General features: G+C 39.7%; 1 protein-coding gene across 7 annotated transcripts in view; it reads right to left on the bottom strand.

Moving 5' to 3' along the window:
• Positions 1–20,512, bottom strand: part of PKP4 (plakophilin 4) — a 784,378-nt gene that overhangs the window by 198,729 nt on the left and 565,137 nt on the right. For 6 of the 7 annotated variants that reach the window (XM_053698322.1, XM_053698321.1, XM_053698325.1 and 3 more), the window contains one exon: positions 13,508–13,724. In XM_053698322.1, coding sequence (XP_053554297.1) covers positions 13,508–13,724 — 217 coding nt within the window. The remainder of the gene's footprint in view (positions 1–13,507; positions 13,725–20,512) is intronic. The other variant, XM_053698324.1, reaches the window with a different exon arrangement.

Genomic DNA, 20,512 nt, shown 5'->3' with positions numbered 1-20,512 from the left:
CTAACACAGGATTGGTCAACCGGAAGTAAAGGAACCGTCTCTAAACTGCTCACACTTGATCACTCCCACAGCTCACTCTAACACTATTGCCACCTCCCGATCCCAGATACTGGCCCAGAAATGATTTGCTAAAACCCTTCAGAACATTGTACACAGAATTTCACACCATGAGCACTGTGTTTGTCCAACAAATATAATAATGATGTTTAATTATATGAAGGATTTTTTTTTTATTTAAAAACAAAAATCAAACAAACAATATTCGCAATATACTTTATTTTGCACACTTTTTCAGTACTTTTCCTCTGATAATTGTGTTTTGTCAACCAGCCCCCCGAGAGGCTCTAAGATATCCAGCAAACATCAAAACCCTGCAACATGCAACACAGTGATTGCTTCACCAGTACAGGAGCTCAAGCTGGGCACAGCAAAGGACATAAGATAAACAAATCCAAAAAGGGTTTAAGGGACACCAAACATCTTGTAATTACAATATATTTCTATGGTGTTGCTATAGAACAATTTATCAGTCAAATCTAAATGGTTTTAAAATAAATAAAAATCTTGTTGGCTGCAAATGTTGTTCGACAGACAAACTCCACCCACCATTTTTCTTATATGGAATAGCCAGTCAGGACTTGCGTCTGCTAACAATAAGACTAGCCATAGTTGTAAGGATAGTATGAACTGCATTGTTTTGCAATTATTATAAGTTAAAGCCAATTAGAGAAAGCTATGTAGCAAAGGTAGCCTTGAAAAGTTACCAAGGGCAAGTTTCAGAGCTACATTATATGAAAAATGCCAAAATAAATAATGAAAGTATATTGCAAAGTAGTTTAATAACCAATCTCAAGGTGTTTACTGTCCCTTTAATTCCCAGGAGTGCAATACAAAGTGCGCTAACACAACAAAATGACAGTTAATGTTTTTTTGACATTAATTCTGCCTTCAACTCCTTTTGCAATGCACTGCTTAGTTGTGGATATATACAAGGCATTTATAAAATGTATTTAAAAGAACAAATACAGCAGATGTGTAAAAAAATTTGTAAAGAAGTGAGCTTAAAGGGACATTCAAATCAAAAGTCCCTTTAGGGTCGGAAATAACATGAACGTGTAAGAGTCCTGTATGTGTGTCTGTCCGGCACTGTAAGTCATATTGTCAGGAAGAGATGCCAAAGTTATAGTGCACAACTTTCTGAAGTATTACGCATCTTAAGTTTGTTTATATACAAATACAGCATATTTTTTATGTTGTGGGCAACTTAAATTCTGTATTTTACTTAGCAGCCCTGCAACGTAAAAAAAAATAACTGCAGTGAGATTCTCTCGGTAATAAAGATTAGCCATTACTTAATTAGCATAAATAAAGAACATTCTTAACATGACATTAGGGCAATAGCAAAATATGAATGATTCGACTAAATTAAATGAAAAATGATTTAATAATGCCAATAAAACACAGGGCTGTGGCTGCACCATAATAAATGCACGTCAGGCCTGAAGCGCACCTCTGTCTGTGCCTCAGTACTATTAAGACCTCAAGGTGCGCTATGAATAATGTTGGTCCGGGCAGAAATGCTAATCATATTATGAGGCGCTATGCAGGATTCGGGTTGCATTAAAGGTGGAGTCTTAGCTTCATGAGTGCTAAACATAGCATAGGTTGTAAGGCAAATGTTGTAAATGGAGTTATTTGTTATCTGGATCACAGAAAGTGCGCCAAAGTTATAAAGGCTCCTGAGAATGCGATTTGGTGAATATTTTGGAGATGCTCCTGGTGCCCCTTTTCTGATGTGAATTTGACTTGTTTCCTGGACTTCTTTTGCCTTGTCCATTTTCCATGTTGCCTATTCCTGACTGATTGCTGACCCCTTGATCTATGTTTTGGCCTGAATCCTATTCTCCCTATTACTCTTCTGGTATTACCACCTTGTTCCGATTAAGTACTGACCTAAGCTTGTTCCTGGTAACCGCTTCAAGTTCATCTACTGTGTATACGTACATGAAATTACAAAAGCAACTGTTCTATACCTTTACAATGTAATGTATTCAGATATGCTGGTTATGTCCAAGTAATACATTATACTATATACAATGCATTATATAAAACATACAGCCCCACACTTAAATATTATTTATAAACGTAATCCCAATTTAACAGAGAACTCTTAAAATCAATGCCCATTCTGAAATACAAATCACCATGAAAGTGGAGAGCTGACCCAAAAGGTGCTGTACTGATAAAGCTCAAGTCTGCACAACTGAAAGGGTAGTCAGGGCGGGCAGGCAATGAGTGGCTATACAGTTCCTTATCACAATGTAATTACTGCACAAAATTAAATTCCAGTACAATTTTTCCTTACCTTTAACATTGAGTGAACCAAATTTTCTTTCCAAACTAGTAAACTATATCGCTATTTTTCCACTGCTGCCTATAAGGATAAAAACTTTAAACTACCTACTAGCAGTTTGAATTATTTGCCTAAAATTATTTTAAGTAAATGCAGTCTACATTAACCCCTTAATGACCAGCGTCGAACCCTGTGCGACGCTGATCGTTATGCCCTTAAGGACTGCAATCCTGGGCTCCTCTCGGCAAATTAGACTTTAATGAGAGCTAATAATTAGCAGATCTTCAAATCAGCAAAAAAAAGGAGCATATTGATTTATATTTAAATTACTACTCATATGCTCTAACCTGCTGCTAATGTCTACAACATTTCAATTTGTTGATTAGATAATTTAATTATAAATGTCTTTGTCTTGCTTCCAACTACCAGAGTTTACATCAGTATTTACAAATAGAAATAATCCATAAATGAGAACTGTAAAAAAGAGGCAAATCACAGGTGTATCAACCAGTAGAAGATATTTTGATAACAGCCTCTTGCTAGGGACCCTGCAATATAAACCAATTCAGTAACTAAGCACATTTCAATAACATAGCATTACAAACCATCTGTAAGGTGTAGAAAAAATGCCAAATTATACGTTACTGCATAAATGTCTAGGCTATGCCTATTCTAGATTATTATTATCACATTCTCAGGTGCCTGTTACACCTGAAAGTGAATCACGATAAAAGACACCATATCAGTTTAGTAGAGTGTCAGCCCAGCCATGCACAAGCATAGTATCTAGTACAGCATTAGAGAGATGCACTATGAGTTTATTAAATACAAATGATGCGTACAAGCTGAACTTTATTTGCAATATATGAGTATATTGCTAGTAGATTCCAATGTATTCCATTCATTTATATACAATTAAAAATGAGAAACTTTCATTGTTTAATAATCAGGGTGAATTATTTAGCCTATCAAACATAATAAATCTGAGAACATTTGAATTGGTCTAAAAATATCAAGACAGTAAACTATAAACAAAAAGTACAACTGCATTTTTTTTAATGGATGTTCCTGTGCTGTGGGAGTTGTCGCTATCACGGAGTTATCTGGGATTAAATGTTAATTTGAGCAGCTTTAACATTTGCACAAAAAATACATAAAAAAACAGAATTTATGCTTACCTGATCAATTACTTTCTCTTACGGTGTATCCAGTCCACGGATTCATCCTTACTTGTGGGATATTCTCAATCCCTACAGGAAGTGGCAAAGAGAGCACACAGCAAAGCTGTCCATATAGCTCCCCCAGGCTCCGCCCCCCCAGTCATTCGACCGACGGTTAGGAGAAAAAGGAGAAACTATAGGGTGCAGTGGTGACTGTAGTTTACTAAAATAAATTTGAACCTGACTTAATTGCCAGGGCGGGCCGTGGACTGGATACACCGTAAGAGAAAGTAATTTATCAGGTAAGCATAAATTCTGTTTTCTCTTACATGGTGTATCCAGTCCACGGATTCATCCTTACTTGTGGGATACCAATATCAAAGCTTTAGGACACGGATGAAGGGAGGGAACAAGTCAGGTAACCTAAACGGAAGGCACCACTGCTTGCAAAACCTTTCTCCCAAAAATAGCCTCCGAAGAAGCAAAAGTATCGAATTTATAAAATTTGGCAAAAGTATGCAGTTAAGACCAAGTCGCTGCCTTACAAATCTGTTCAACAGAAGCCTCATTCTTAAAAGCCCATGTGGAAGCCACAGCTCTGGTGGAATGAGCTGTAATTCGTTCAGGAGGCTGCTGTCCAGCAGTCTCATAAGCCAATCGGATGATGCTTTTCAGCCAGAAGGAAAGAGGTAGCAGTCGCTTTCTGACCTCTCCTCTTACCAGAATACACAACAAACAAGGATGATGTTTGTCTGAAATCTTTAATGGCTTTTAAATAGAATTTTAAAGCACGAACCACATCAAGATTGTGCAACAGTCGTTCCGTCCTAGAAACTGGATTAGGACACAGAGAAGGAACAATGATTTCCTGGTTAATATTCTTATTAGAAACCACTTTTGGAAGGAAACCAGGTTTGGTACGCAAAACAACCTTATCTGCATGGAACACCAGATAGGGTGAATTACACTACAAAGCAGACAATTCAGAAACTCTTCGAGCAGAAGAAATAGCTACTAAAAACAAAACTTTCCAAGATAATAACTTAATATCTATGGAATGCAAAGGTTCAAACGGAACCCCTTGAAGAACTGAAAGAACTAAATTTAGACTCCATGGAGGAGCCACAGGTCTGTAGACAGGCTTGATTCTAACTAGGGCCTGTGCAAACGCCTGAACTTCTGGTACAGCTGCCAGACGCTTGTGTAACAGGATAGACAGAGCAGATATCTGTCTCTTTAAGGAACTAGCTGACAGACCTTTCTCCAAACCTTCTTGGAGAAAAGACAATATCCTTGGAATCCTAACCTTACTCCACGAGTAACCCTTGGATTCACACCAACAAAGATATTTCCGCCATATCTTATGGTAAATTTTCCTGGTGACAGGCTTTCTGGCCTGTATCAGAGTATCTATAACTGATTCAGAGAAACCACGCTTAGCTAGAATTAAGCGTTCAATCTCCAAGCAGTCAGTTGCAGAGAAACTAGATTTGGATGCTTGAAAGGACCTTGAATTAGAAGATCCTGCCTCGATGGCAGTTTCCATGGTGGGACCGATGACATGTCCACTAGGTCTGCATACCAAGTCCTGCGTGGCCACGCAGGTGCTATCAAAATTACCGAAGCCTTCTCCTGTTTGATTCTGGCTATTAGCCGAGGAAGAAGAGGAAACGGTGGAAATACGTAAGCTAGACTGAATGACCAAGGCGCTATTAATGCATCTATCAATGCCGCCTTGGGATCCCTGGATCTGGATCCGTAAAGGGGAAGTTTGGCGTTCTGACGGGATGCCATCAGATCCAATTCTGGAGTGCCCCATAGCTGGGTCAGCTGAGCAAAAACCTCCGGGTGGAGTTCCCACTCCCCTGGATGGAAAGTCTGACGACTTAGAAAATCCGCCTCCCAGTTGTCTACCCCTGGGATGTGAATTGCAGATAGATGGCAGGAGTGATCCTCCGCCCAATTTATGATCTTGGATACCTCCTTCATCGCTAGGGAACTCTTTGTTCCTCCCTGATGATTTATGTACGCTACAGTCGTGATGTTGTCCGACTGAAATCTGATGAATTTGGCCTCTGCTAGTTGAGGCCACGCCTGGAGCGTATTGAATATAGCTCTCAGCTCCAAAATGTTTATCGGGAGAAGAGATTCTTCCCGAGACCATAGACCCTGAGCTTTCAGGGAGTCTCAGACCGCACCCCAGCCTAACAGACTGGCATCGGTCGTAACAATGATCCACTCCGGCCTGCGGAAACTCATTCCCTGAGACAACCACCAGAGAAGAGTGTCTCTGGTTTTCTGGTCCATTTGTATTTGAGGAGACAAATCTGCATAATCCCCATTCCACTGTTTGAGCATGCACAGTTGCAGTGGTCTGAGATGAATTCGGGCAAAGGGGACTACGTCCATTGCCGCAACCATTAGTCCAATTACCTCCATGCACTGAGCCACAGAAGGCCGAGGAATGGAATGAAGAACTCAGCAAGTATTAAAAATTTTTGACTTCCTGACTTCTGTCAGAAAAATTTTCATTTCTACCGAGTCTATTAGTGTTCCCAGGAAGGGAACCCTTGTGAGCGGGGACAGAGAACTTTTTTCTACGTTCACCTTCCACCCGTGAGACCTTAGAAAGGCCAGAAGGCTCTGTGAAAAGACGACGCCTGTATTAAGATGTCGTCTAGGTAAGGTGCTACTGCAATTGCCCGCGGTCTTAGTACCGCTAGAAGGGACCCTAGCACCTTTGTGAAAATTTTGGGAGCGGTGGCCAACCCGAAAGGAAGGGCCACGAACTGGTAATGTTTGTCCAGAAAGGCGAACCTTAGGAGCTGATGGTGATCTTTGTGGATAGGAATATGTAGGTACGCATCCTTTAGATACACTGTAGTCATATATTGACCTTCCTGGATCATCGGCAAGATTGTCCGAATGGTTTCCATCTTGAAAGACGGAACTCTGAGGAATTTGTTTAGAATTTTTAGATCCAGGATTGGCCTGAAAGTTCCTTCCTTTTTGTTCTGCAATTGGAACTGGGTGTATCACTCCCATTTTTAGTAGATCTTCTACACAGCGTAAGAACGCCTGTTTCTTTGTTTGGTCTGAAGACAAACGAGAACTGTGGAACCTTCCCCTTGGGGGAGAATCCTTGAATTCTAGAAGGTACCCCTGAGCAACTATTTCTAATGCCCAGGGATCTGGAACATCTCTTGCCCAAGCCTGAGCAAAGAGAGAAAGTCTGCCCCCTACTAGATCCAATCCCGGATCGGGGGCTACCCCTTCATGCTGTCTTGGTAGCAGGAGCAGGCTTCTTGGCCTGTTTACCCTTATTCCAGCCCTGCAAGGGTTTCAGGTTGCTTTGGGCTGTGAAGCGTTATCTTGCTTTGCGGCAGCAGAGGTTGCAGCAGGTCCGCTCCTGAAGTTGCGAAAGGAGCGAAAATTAGCCTTGTTTTTGGCCTTAAACGGCCTATCTTGTGGAAGGGCATGGCCCTTTCCCCCAGTGATATCCGAAATAATTTCTTTCAGCTCTGGGCCAAACAGGGTTTTCCCCTTGAAAGGAATATTTAACAGTTTCATTTTGGACGACACATCCGCCGACTACGATTTGAGCCAAAGCGCTCTTCGCACCATGATGGCAAAACCTGAGTTTTTCGCCGCTAACTTAGCTAATTGTAAAGCGGCATCAGCCAGCTTTAGAGCATGAATTCTATCCATGACCTCGTCGAATGACTCCTCCAGAGCCTCAAACCAAAATGCCGCTGCAGTAGTTACCGGAATAATGCAGGCAATTGGTTGAAGAAGAAAACCTTGCTGAACAAATATTTTCTTCAGCAATCCTTCCAATTTGTTATCCATAGGATCTTTGAAAGCACAACTGTCCTCTATTGGTATAGTTGTACGCTTAGCAAGTGTTGAAACAGCTCCCTCTACCTTAGGGACCATCTGCCACGCGTCCTGCCTGGGGTCGTTTATGGGGAACATTTTCTTAAAGATAGGGAGGGGGGGGAACAAAGGGTACACCTGGTCTCTCCCACTCCCTAGTCACAATATCCGCCATCCTCTTTGGGATCGGAAATGCCTCAGTGTATACAGGGACCTCTAAAAACCTGTCCATTTTACACCGTTTTTCTGGGACCACCATGGGGTCACAATCATCCAGCGCAGCCAAAACCTCCTTAAGCAGGACGCGGAGGTGTTCCAGCTTAAATTTAAACGCTAAGGAATCTGATTCTGCCCGCTGAGAAATTTTTCCTGTGTCAGAAATTTCTCCCTCAGACAGATCGTCCCTCACTGCTACCTCTGAGTGTTGTGAGGGTACTACAGATAAATCATCCAAAGCTTCTGATTGCTCATCCTCTGTATTTAAAACTGAGCTATCGCGCTTTCTTGGAAAAACTGCCAGTTTGGATAAAAATGCTGCAAGGAAATTATCCATTACTGCTGCTAATTGTTGTAAAGTAATAGGGGCCAATGCGCTAGAGGTACTAGGCATCGCTTGCGCGGGCGTAACTGGTGTCGACACATGGGGAGAGGAAGAAGGACTATCCTCATTACCTTCCGTTAAAGAATCATCTTGGGCTACATTTTTAAGTGTCACTGCATGGTCTTTAAAATGCTTAGATGTTTTAGCACACTTTAAACACAAGTGCAATGGGGGTACCGCCATGGCTTTTAAACATAAAGAACAAGGTCTATCTGAAGGCTCAGACATGTTTGACAGACTTATACAGCACTACAATACAGTAAAAGTCACTTTTTGAAAAAACGTTACTGTGTCTTTAAATAATAAAAAGCACACACTTTTTTACCAAATCACCAAAAAACATCCGATCTTTATGAAATTTTCACCACATGATCCCAATGCTTTGAAATGATTGCACACAAATTTTCAAATCAATTAACCCCTTATTGCCCAAACCGGAGCGAATTTAAGTAAACTACCGGTTTAACACACTACAGCACGGTGCCACAGTCTTTGCTGTGGCACTACCTTTCTTTTGGGTTATTTGTAGAAGAAAATAAGCCTCCCTGAAGTCCTCCTGCACTCTCAGGACTCCACACGTGAAGCTGCATGAAGCTGCCTTGCAAAACAACTGCGCACCTGAGGCGCGAAAATGAGGCCCCCTCCCTCTTCATTCCAGAGTCATGGGGCCTTCCTGAGTCAGATTAGGTGTCTTACAATATGCCAGGCGTAATAAAAAACCCCAAAAGTGTTCCAACGTCTAAAACACTTGAATAAATGTAAGATTACACTAATAAAGTAATCGATTTAGCCCATTACAGTGTCTACCAGTATTTAAGCCCTTCACAGAAGCCATCCTTCTATACTGCGTCTCAGAATATGGCTTACCTTCCCACATGGGGATTTCTATCAGTCTTCTAGCATTACCAGGTCTTGTTAGAAAAAATGACTGAGCATACCTTAAGCAGTTAAGCCTGCAAACTGTTCCCCCCAACTGAAGTTCTCCGGTACTCAACAGTCCTGCGTGGGAACAGCAATGGATTTTAGTTACAACATGCTAAAATCTTTTTCCTCTCAGCAGAAATCTTCTGCCTCAGAGTAAATAGTACAAACCGGCACTATTTTAAAATAACAAACTCTTGATTGAAGAAATAAAAAACTACAAATCTAACACCACATACTCTTTACCCTCCAGTGGAGATGCTACTTGTTAGAGTGGCAAAGAGAATGACTGGGGGGCGGAGCCTTAGGGGAGCTATATGGACAGCTTTGCTGTGTGCTCTCTTTACCACTTCCTGTAGGGATTGAGAATATCCCACAAGTAAGAATGAATCCGTGGACTGGATACACCATGTAAGAGAAATTAAAGTTAACTGCAGCTCTTTCATATACAGAATAGAAACAGTTTGAGTAACGTCTCAAATTCTACACGTGTGTTATGTTTATTGATGATATTATTTATGTTCTATTATTGCATACATATTGTAACTGTTTGCCTTGTATATAGATCGGTCACATCGCAGACTAGGAATTAGCACCACCAACATCTGAAATTGCAGAGAACTTTGTTATATGCAGACAGCAAACACTGTGTAATAAATCTTTTTCTAATCTAAAAAGGAAAAGGCTTGAGATTTTTCTTTTCTTATTCCTTAAAGTGAAAGTAAATCCTAGCGTTTTACAAACAAATAAAGGGCACTTTCATTCATGAAGTATAAGATACTTCATGTAGAAAGCTCCTTTATTTGATTCAATAGATCGCCGCTCTTAGCTCCTACAGCAGCCCACGGCTAAAAAAAATTTTGGCCAATAGGTGACGTTTTCACCTCTTAGCCAATAGCCGTGCGGTAAATCCGGCTTGGCGCCCATGGGATACGTTTGGAGAGAGCAGACATTCCTATATTATCTTTCTAATTGTACACAATGGGTTTCTTATCTTATCACTGCCAGTTTACACAAAAGCCAGTACTCTGAGAAAGCAATTGAAAATGATAATTTTAGTACCTTTCTTTTCCACCCCTACATTTTCAGTATACGTGTAGGTTTCAACAGGCAAATTCAGCTACTTCAAATAAAGTTAATTGGTATCTGTGTGTGAAGGGCAGTGGGGTTCTAACAGTCCTATGCAGCCGTGCTGTCACACAACTCCCTACAAACTCTCCCAGGTCCAACACTTCATGTGTGGTGGCACATGCGCTCAGGAGTGGTCATCTGTGGTAATTGTAGCTTGAAGAGCTGATGACAGCCGCAAATGCAGTCTGATCTAATCGGCTGTGTGTGGTGCTAGAACAGCAGTTAAAAATATTTAAGGAAGCAATGAGTACAGTTCTAGGACACCAAAAAGTATGCACCAGACATTTTCAGGGGGCCACTGGATCACAAAAATGGTAAAGCTACAAAAAACTAGTTAATGGGTATGTGGGTGTGAGCTGAAAACTTATATATTCATAGTATATATCAGCAATTAATTGCAAAAGCTCTACATACAATAACAGTTTTAAAAGCATTTAAATCTGCCACTGTTAGCAAATTGTGTAGGATTTCCCAAAGCAACAGCACTGCGGAATTTGTTGGCGCTCTGATGATAATAATAATAACAGCCGACCAGTTTATCTTATCTACACAAATTGTAGCCAGTTATATTTACTGAAAATAAGTTTGTGCGCAATCACTGTGTGCTATGTAGCTGGGTCACACAAACTGCAACATATTTATAATGACAGTGTACCGTAATGTTTCCAGTGACTTGTCATATCAGCTGCAGAGTATAAAATGTATGAGAAATTGCTTCTTTAGGTTTATTTTTATATGAAATCATTGTTGTCCCTGCAGGGAAATCATATCTCCTTATTTTATCACTTTCTGTACACACACAAGCTGCTTTATAGTATCTCCGTCTGTTTACCAAAGCCCAATGCTTACAAAGAACAATTGAAAATTAACATTTTATTACTGATTTCTCCTAACCCCCACTGGGAGTGTAATTTATTCTGCTGGCTATGTTTAAACAGCTTCGCTATAGAGAAATATGTAAGTACAGAAACTTTACAATACATGTAGGGATACAATAGGGAAGCTATTTCAAATGCTATAGTAAAGATAAAGGAGTTTTTTGTAGTAAACAACTGAATAAACTCCAGCAGGTAAAATGGATCACTGGGAACAAGTTAAAGGGGAGACATATTTAGGGTAAACTGTCCCTTTAAGTAACAAGAATAATCCGAGTACTATTATTATAAATATTTTTTTAATAAAAGCAAGCAAAATAAATGAATTTATGTATGCCACAACTAAATATATTTTTTAATAAATGTCCATAGAAATTGGTAAGCAATCCACTAATAAGCAGTGTTAAGCATACTCCCTTTAAGAGCACAAGTCTGAGGGATTAAAGAACTGGCAGATGCTGAGATGTCTTATATGGATTATACTTCTACAACTGCAAAGTGTAAAATAGATTGTCATCTAAAGCTTTTGATTTCTTAATATATAACATTAGTGGGTTTCACAGAGGTAATTTAAAAACTAGAAAATCATACTGTTATTATCTGTGGAAAAGCTGAATATATCATGTTAAATTAAATATGAGTTGTCAAAGACTAAAGGAAATCACATTTTACCTTTTAACTTTAACTCAACAGCTTAAAATCAATTTTATTGCATATGCTTATTATTTTGATACCATGCAATAAATCCTGGCTTTTTTTGAAAGAAAAAAAAAAAAAAGACTTCAGACTTTTAATACTGCTTTTTTTGGGTATTATGTATTGTGTGCATGCTACCTGGTATAAAATGACATTAACCCCTTAACCCATTGCGACACATATATATATATATATATATATATATATATATATACACACACACACTGAGCGGTTCTTAGCTTATCGTACCGCACAATGTATATATACACGTCGGAGCTGCAGGAAGCTCCAGCAGTCCTGGCTGTTAAGCTATAGCCGAGAGCTGGAGTTCTTGAGCTCCTGGCATCTGTGTGCAATCGGTGCTCCAGTTCCATATGAGGGCAGGTGCCAGATTGTTACAGTGTCACTGTCTATAACGATCATCTGCTGGTGTCGGCGGAAGGTGGGTGGGCGGTCAAGCAGTGGAGGGGGGAGAGAGGAGGAGGGCCCTACACTGCGAAAAGAGGTAAAGGGAAGAATAGGGAGTTACTCTACAGAAAAAAAGGTGTGTGTGTGTGTGTGGGGTCCCTAACTAATGATCGCGGGGGGGGGGGGGAGGGGGGGACCACTACACTACAGAAAATTGTTTTAAAAAAAAAATTAAAAAAAAATATTTAAAGAAAAAGTGCTTCATGTTTAAAAAAAAAAAAAAAAAGCAAGAGTTCATTTAGATGCAGTAACGTTTACTATCACTTTAAGCTGTTGCAAAGTATGCGTATCGGGTATTACTGTTTAGTCTGATCTGCTGCAAATTGTCTTCACCTGATCATTAGCCAGTGACCTTTTCAAGACTTGAAACACAGAGCACAACTCACCACTTGGCTGCCTAAGAGGGCTACAGTGTATTATCTTTATAGTGCTCTTTATTGGCAACAAAAGGTTTAACTGTATGGTGTGTGCTATGCACACTGTATCTTGGATAACAGAGGAGGGTATGTGGGAAGGGTTGCTTGGCGCTTTCTGCCCTAAGCGTGAGGAACTCTTGTGGGTGCATCAAAAAAACTTTAGTCTAGCAATGACTTTCCACTTCAAGCAAATGGTCAAAAGTAACAGTAAAAAGGTTGCTGATAATTTCTGGTTCTCTCTCTAGAATGCTTTGTTCATTATACAAATAGTGCATTTTTATTTATTTTTTGGTAAATAGTACATTTTAGAAAATGAATGTGTGTGCATTCCAGTTCTTATACTCTAATTAAATTTGTTAAAACCTGCTTTAATGATTTAGAGAAGAGGTAAGCAAACTATGACCTGGGCCCACATTAGCAAATTCCAGTGCCCATAAATAAAGTTTAATTGGAACACAGCTAGGCTCATTTGTTTTTGTGTTAAGTGGTTGTGAGAGAGACTATTTGGCGCTACCATCATGCACTTCTGCTCTGCACACTACAATATATTTTAAACACAGTATTCCCAACTCAAAGGAAATCGACAATACATTTTAAAAAAATAAAAAATAAAGTGGCTCCTCTGCTTGTCATATATTTGAAATTTTGTCGATAAAACGTAATGGTATTCCCCCCCCCTCATCTTGTTATAGAAGTAATAAAATGTCACTAACACTGCACTGGCATTTTCTTTTCTTTCTGTGAGAATTTTTGACAATTGCTCTACTTTTGAAATGCTATAAAATACCACTATACTATATATAATGCTACGGACTTGATAAGGTGGTTATTAGTCAAGTGTAGTGAACAATTATTCTGTAATAAACAATAAAATAAAAAACATTTCATGCATCATTCTTAAAAAAAAAAAAAAACTATATCAAACTATTATCGAAGTTTAAAAATGTCAAACATTTGCTGCAAAACACAGGATAAAGTAAAAGCACACACATGGTTTAAACTATGCATACCTAGGGTCCTTCTGGATGCTGTCAATAGAGGGCGATCGAGTTGTGCCATCCTCCGCTGGTGTTGTATGTGGCATCCGGTTGTATCCAGCCTCTGACAAACGATACTGCATTGATCTGTATGGCTCTGCATAGGTAGCTGCAGTATTGAGAGCATAGTTATTTCTTTGGTATGTAAGTGTGCTACGTTGACTCGAAGTCCTTTGTAAATTACCAGATCCTATCAAAATAAACAAAGGATCATGCAAGTGATAAAAGACACTCACAATATACTTCATAACCATATCTTGGCTCCTCAACTCTATTTAGCAGAAACTGAAATAAGGATCTAGAGGGTGCTGATAAATGCGTCTAAAAATGCGTCTAAAGTGGTTATCGTTTCCCAGTATCTGTTGGGGAAAGATCCAACTTTTCTATCAAAGAAGTAGACAAGAACGGAGAAATCTAGATGTTATGACTGCAGTGTGCATCATGACAATACATACTATTTTATACATCAATATCAAGTATTATTAGCTTTATTCTGTTTTCCTGTATGAAAATGTCTAAGCTCTCTAAGCTCATGCACTGTTAATAGCTTGGCCTCTTCAAGATACTTCAAGCCATCATTTTATTTTAGATGATGTTCAGCAAATCAGTAAATTGTTTGTGCAGGAAAATAAATTATATAATTTTACAAAGAAAAACATACCTGGAATCTTTGAATAGTTTTTTTTGTTTTTACAATAAAACTGGGATAGAATATTAAGTGTTCTATGCATTTTTACACTGGCATTTAAAGGGACATAGGAGCCAACATTAAACTTAAATGGATGTTAAACATTCTGTTTCATTACTATAATAAAAAACACACTATGCAGTAACTTATACTTAATAGAAATCATTGCTATATGTATTATTCATAATTTTAAATTGATTTTTCCTTTTATTTCTTGTTTTAAACAACATCTGGGCAGTGTCCATTACTTTCTGCCACAGCCCTAAATGGCTTATCTAGCATGTCATAAAACATAAAACTTCTAGAGCAACATGAGATGGTTTACTATAAAGTGAATAGACTAGATAAACAGGAAGTCAGAGTTGTCCATGCTCATATCGGTCAGAATGTAAACTAAGTTGCCTGCTCGCTTATCACACTGAAGGCAGGGCTACACTGAGAATATCTAAGTGCTCATTTTGCAAGAAAACATGTTAGTTGATTGCTGTTATTCCCCCCCCCCAATCTGTTTATGTTTGTTTACTTTGATTAAACATATTTGTTTAATCAAAGGAGCACTGTTCTATATCCATTTAAAATGTAAACTCATAGAGAAAGTGTACAATTAAAACAACTCTCCATTGCATGAGGGCATACAAAGGTAGGCTCAGGATCGTGCATGTGTCTTGAGCACTATATGGCAACAATGTTATATACACAATGCTCAAGACATGCTCCTGAGCCTGCCAAAGAATGCACTTATGAAAACAAAGGATACCAGAAAGAAAAAGGTACATTTAATAATATATATAATATAATATTTTGACTTCAATGTTCCTTTAAAAAAATATTCTATATCTTTCAATCTCTCTCTCTCTCTTTGTCTGCCTATCTATATATAGTGCACGTAATTTTCATTACTTTCCATGGGTGATGATTAAATGCATACACAGGACCTACAAGTATAAGCCATTTTGATTGGAAGAAATATGAAGCTTAGGAAGGGGAGGCATTTTATGCAAAATAAGTACAATTAAAATCAAACTTATTTTAAATGTGTAAAATGTTATAATGCAGTAATAGGTTTCACTATTATATCCCTTTACAATTAAATAATGTTATACAAATCAGAACAATGGAAATGCAAAGCACAGAAAACAAGATCAGGAATGTTTGCTAAAGCTAAAATCTCTACGTGCACACTATGCTTTCCTAAAGTAATCTCTGATGGGGCGGACTGACGCTACAAAGCTTTACTATAAACCGTGCAGATCAGAATTTTCATCTTCTGCACTTATGATTAATGAAAAGTTAAAGCAGACCTGCAGCGTACAGTCAATGTAATTATTAGTATACATTTCATCATATTAATTGCCATAGGACATTGATGAACGTCTACTTGTGTTTAAAGCAATCCACAGAAGCATTAACACATATCCTAAAGTTTAAGTTATAAATGTTTAAAATGCACTAGAGACGTTCTGAGGAAGTGTAATAAAATGTCTTCATAGCAATTTAAATGCATATTACAACATAATTATGGCAATTGCTATCAAAAAGCCAATAGAATTACACCTAATGGAAGTTTAATAGGGCAGATTATTTGCAAGGGGTTATCTAGGTTAATGTGAGGGCTGTCTCTAACAAGGCAGAAGAATGACTAGGTTGCCAACTGATTCATTTATATAGCACAGCTAGGACAGATGGTCAGGGTTCACTACCTATCAGAGAGAATAAAACCTTTCACTGTTCATGTCATATTTTGCAATAAACTCACAATTTTATGAATGTGTCTTGAGCAAAGAAAATCGTTTATTACAAAGCCTACAGTGTAAAGTAAACATTTCATTAATTTTCTCCCAAGACTATAGATATCACAAGCCAGAAAAACCCCCCTGTAAAACTGCAATATAAATATATATATATTAATGTATGTATCTTCGCTATAGAGCGCAGACTGCAATGCAACAAGATAAACTGCATCATTACAGAAAGATTGTTAAAGGCACAGCCTATTGTAAAAATAAAACTCTCTAAAAACAATTTTATTTTATGAATTAAACAATAGTGTTTTTTTCTCACAGTTAAAGTTGCACAATGTATTGCTGCACCAAAGAAGGAATAGTTGACTAAAGAGAAGTGTGTCGTACAAGTGTGTCATATTATCAACTTTAACTATGTATTTAACAGATTTTCCAATGGATAAATTGTCAATAAAGCTAAAAATAAATAAATTGTTAAGCACTTGCGGAATAACAAGATGATCGAACGTCTTTTTATTTCTATGCTTACTAAAAGATGTGCCTTGCATGTTTTAACTAATAGGGTCTCCTATTGCCGTATTACCAGACAGGCCACCACCAGCCCTCATTCTTAAAGCATTTTTTCTCTGAAAGCTTCAGATAGGAAGTACAGCCAATCAGCTGCTGTACCACCCAGCCCAGACATACTAGAGTGTACTCACTTACTGATCTAAGACGCAGTCTAGGATCCAGGCCAAGAAAATCATAGATGCACTGGAGGGCAGCGTGAGTGTGCGCCATTATTTGTCTATGAAGAATGCAGTTTGATTGGCTGTACCTAGCTCCAGAAGCTTCCAGAAAGGGTAAAAAAAGTAAATTTATTCTTACCTGATAAATTAATTTCTTCTATGGTACGATGAGTCCACGGATTCATCCTTTACTTGTGGGATATTATCCTCCTGCTAACAGGAAGTGGCAAAGAGCACCACAGCAGAGCTGTCTATATAGCTCCTCCCTTAGCTCCACCCCCCAGTCATTCGACCGAAGGTATAGGAAGAAAAAGGAGAAACTACAAGGTGGAGAGGTGACTGAGCTTAAAATAAAAAAATATAATCTGTCTTAAAATGACAGGGCGGGCCATGGACTCGTCGTACCATAGAAGAAATTATTTATCAGGTAAGCATACATTTACTTTTCTTTTATAAGGTACGACGAGTCCACGGATTCATCCTTTACTTGTGGGATAAAATACCAAAGCGACAGGACACGGATGAACGGGAGGGACAAGACAGCTGGTTAAACAGAAGGCACCACTGCTTGCAGAACTTTTCTCCAAAAAATAGCCTCAGAAGAAGCAAAAGTATCAAATTTGTAAAATTTGGAAAAGGTATGAAGCGAAGACCAAGTCGCAGCCTTACAAATCTGTTCAACAGAAGCATCAATTTTAAAAGCCCATGTGGAAGCCACCGCTCTAGTAGAGTGAGCTGTAATCCTTTCAGGAGGCTGCTATCCAGCAGTCTCGTAGACAAAGAAGATGTTTGACGAAAATCTTTGGTTGCTTGCAAGTAAAACTTCAAAGCACGAACCACGTCCAAGTTGTGCAACAGACGCTCCTTCTTAGAGGAAGGATTAGGACACAGAGAAGGAACAACAATTTCCTGATTGATATTCTTATTAGTAACAACCTTAGGAAGGAATCCAGGTTTGGTACGCAAAACCAACTTATCAGCATGGAAAACAAGATAAGGCTAGTCGCATTGCAATGCAGATAATTCAGAAACTCTTCAAGCCGAAGAGATAGCAACTAAAAACAGAACTTTCCAAGATAGAAGCTTAATATCTATGGAATGCATAGGTTCAAACGGAACCCCTTGAAGAATTTTAAGAACTAAATTCAAACTCCATGGCGGAACAACAGGTTTAAACACAGGCTTGATTCTAACTAAAGCTTGACAGAACGACTGAACGTCTGGAACATCTGCCAGACGCTTGTGCAGTAGAATTGATAAGGCAGATATCTGTCCCTTTAAGGAACTAGTTGATAGCCCCTTCTCCAATCCTTCTTGGAGAAAGGACAAAATCCTAGGAATCCTGATCTTACTCCATGAGTAGCATTTGGATTTGCACCAATAAAGATATTTGCGCCATATCTTATGATAAATTTTCCTAGTGACAGGCTTTCGAGCCTGAATCAAGGTATCTATGTCCGACTCAGAGAAACCCCGCTTGGATAAAATCAAGCGTTCAATCTCCAAGCAGTCAGCCGCAGAAAAACTAGATTTGGATGCTGGAACGGACCTTGAATCAGAAGGTCCTGTCTCAGTGACAGTCCATGGTGGAAGAAGTGACATGTCCACCAGGTCTGCATACCAAGTCCTGCGTGGCCACGCAGGCGCTATCAAAATCACTGAAGCTCTCTCCTGTTTGATTCTGGCAATCAAACAAGGAAGGAGAGGAAATGGTGGAACATAAGCCAGGTTGAACGACCAGGGTACTGCTAGAGCATCTATCAGTACTGCCTGAGGATCCCTTGACCTAAACCCGTAACAAGGAAGTTTGGCATTCTGACGAGACGCCATCAGATCCAATTCTGGTGTGCCCCATTGCTGAATGAATTGTACAAACACCTCCGGATGGAGTTCCCACTTCCCCGGATGAAAATTCTGACGACTTAGAAAATCCGCTTCCCAGTTCTCCACTCCTGGGATATAGACTGCTGATAGATGGCAAGAGTGAGTCTCTGCCCATCAAATTATTTTGGTAACCTCTATCATCACTAGAGAACTCTTTGTTCCCCCCTGATGATTGATATATGCTACAGTCGTGATATTGTCCGACTGGAATCTTATGAATCTGGCCGAAGCCAGCTGAGGCCACGCCTGAAGCGCGTTGAATATCGCTCTCAGTTCTAGAATATTTATCGGTAGGAGAGCCTCCTCCTGAGTCCACAAACCCTGTGCTTTCAGGGAATTCCAGACTGCACCCCAGCCCAATAGGCTGGCATCCGTCGTCACTATGACCCATGCTGGCCTGCGGAAACACATTCCCTGGGACAGATGATCCTGTGACAACCACCAAAGAAGAGAGTCTCTGGTCTCTAGATCCAGATTTATCTGAGGAGATAAATCTGCATAATCCCCATTCCACTGTTTGAGAATGCATAGTTGCAGTGGTCTGAGATGCAAGCGAGCAAACGGAACTATGTCCATTGCCGCTACCATTAGTCCGATTACCTCCATACACTGAGCCACTGACGGCCGAGGAATGGAATGAAGAGCTCGGCAGATGGTTACAATCTTTGATTTCCTGACCTCCGTCAGAAAACTTTTCATGTCCACCGAATCTCTCAGAGTTCCCAGGAATGGAACTCTTGTGAAAATTCTGGGAGCTGTGGCCAACCCGAAGGGAAGAGCCACAAACTGGTAATGCTTGTCCAGAAAGGCGAACCTGAGGAACTGGTGATGATCTTTGTGGATAGGGATGTGTAGATACGCATCCTTTAAATCCACGGTGGTCATATATTGACCCTCCTGGATCATTGGTAAAATAGTCCGAATTGTCTCCATCTTGAAGGATGGCACTCTGAGGACGTTGTTTAGGATCTTGAGATCTAAAATTGGTCTGAAGGTTCCCTCTTTTTTGGGAACCACAAACAGATTGCAGTAGAACCCCTGCCCCTGTTCTGTTTTCGGAACTGGGTAGATCACTCCCATGGTATATAGGTCTTCTACACAGCGTAAGAATGCCTCTCTTTTTGTCTGGTTTATAGACAATTGAGAAAGATGGAATCTCCCCCTTGGAGGAGAATCTTTGAAATCTAGAAGATACCCCTGGGTTACGATTTCTAAAGCCCAGGAGTCCTGAACGTCTCTTGCCCAAGCCTGACCAAAGAGAGAAAGTCTGCCCCTACTAGATCCGGTCCTGGATCGGGGGCTACCCCTTCATGCTGTCTTGGTGGCAGCAGCGGGCTTCTTGGCCTGTTTACCCTTGTTCCAAGTCTGGTTAGGTCTCCAGACTGACTTGGATTGAGCAAAATTCCCCTCTTGCTTTGCAGCAGGGGAAGAGGTAGAGGGACCACATTTGAAGCTTCGAAAGGAACGAAAATCATTTTGTTTGGTCCTCATCTTATTTGTCTTATCCTGAGGAAGGGCATGGCCTTTCCCTCCAGTGATGTCTGAAATTATCTCTTTCAGTTCAGGCCCGAATAGGGTCTTACCCTTGAAAGGGATGGCTAAAAGCTTAGATTTTGATAACACATCAGCAGACCAGGACTTAAGCCATAATGCTCTAAAATGGCAAAACCTGAATTATTTGCCGCTAATTTAGCCAGTTGAAAAGCGGCATCTGTAATGAAAGAATTAGCTCGCTTGAGAGCCCTAATTCTATCCAGAATATCATCTAATGGGGTCTTAACCTGAAGAGCCTCCTCCAGAGCCTCGAACCAAAAAGCAGTTGCAGTAGTTACAGGAACAATGCACGCTATAGTTTGGAGAAGAAAATCCTGATGAACAAATATTTTCTTTAGGAGACCCTCTAATTTTTTATCCATAGGATCTTTCAAAGCACAAC

The sequence above is a fragment of the Bombina bombina genome, chromosome 1, assembly GCF_027579735.1.
Source record: "Bombina bombina isolate aBomBom1 chromosome 1, aBomBom1.pri, whole genome shotgun sequence".
Taxonomy (NCBI): domain Eukaryota; kingdom Metazoa; phylum Chordata; class Amphibia; order Anura; family Bombinatoridae; genus Bombina; species Bombina bombina.
Note: the sequence above shows the minus strand (reverse complement) of the source record. Positions and strands in the feature narration are given on the sequence as shown.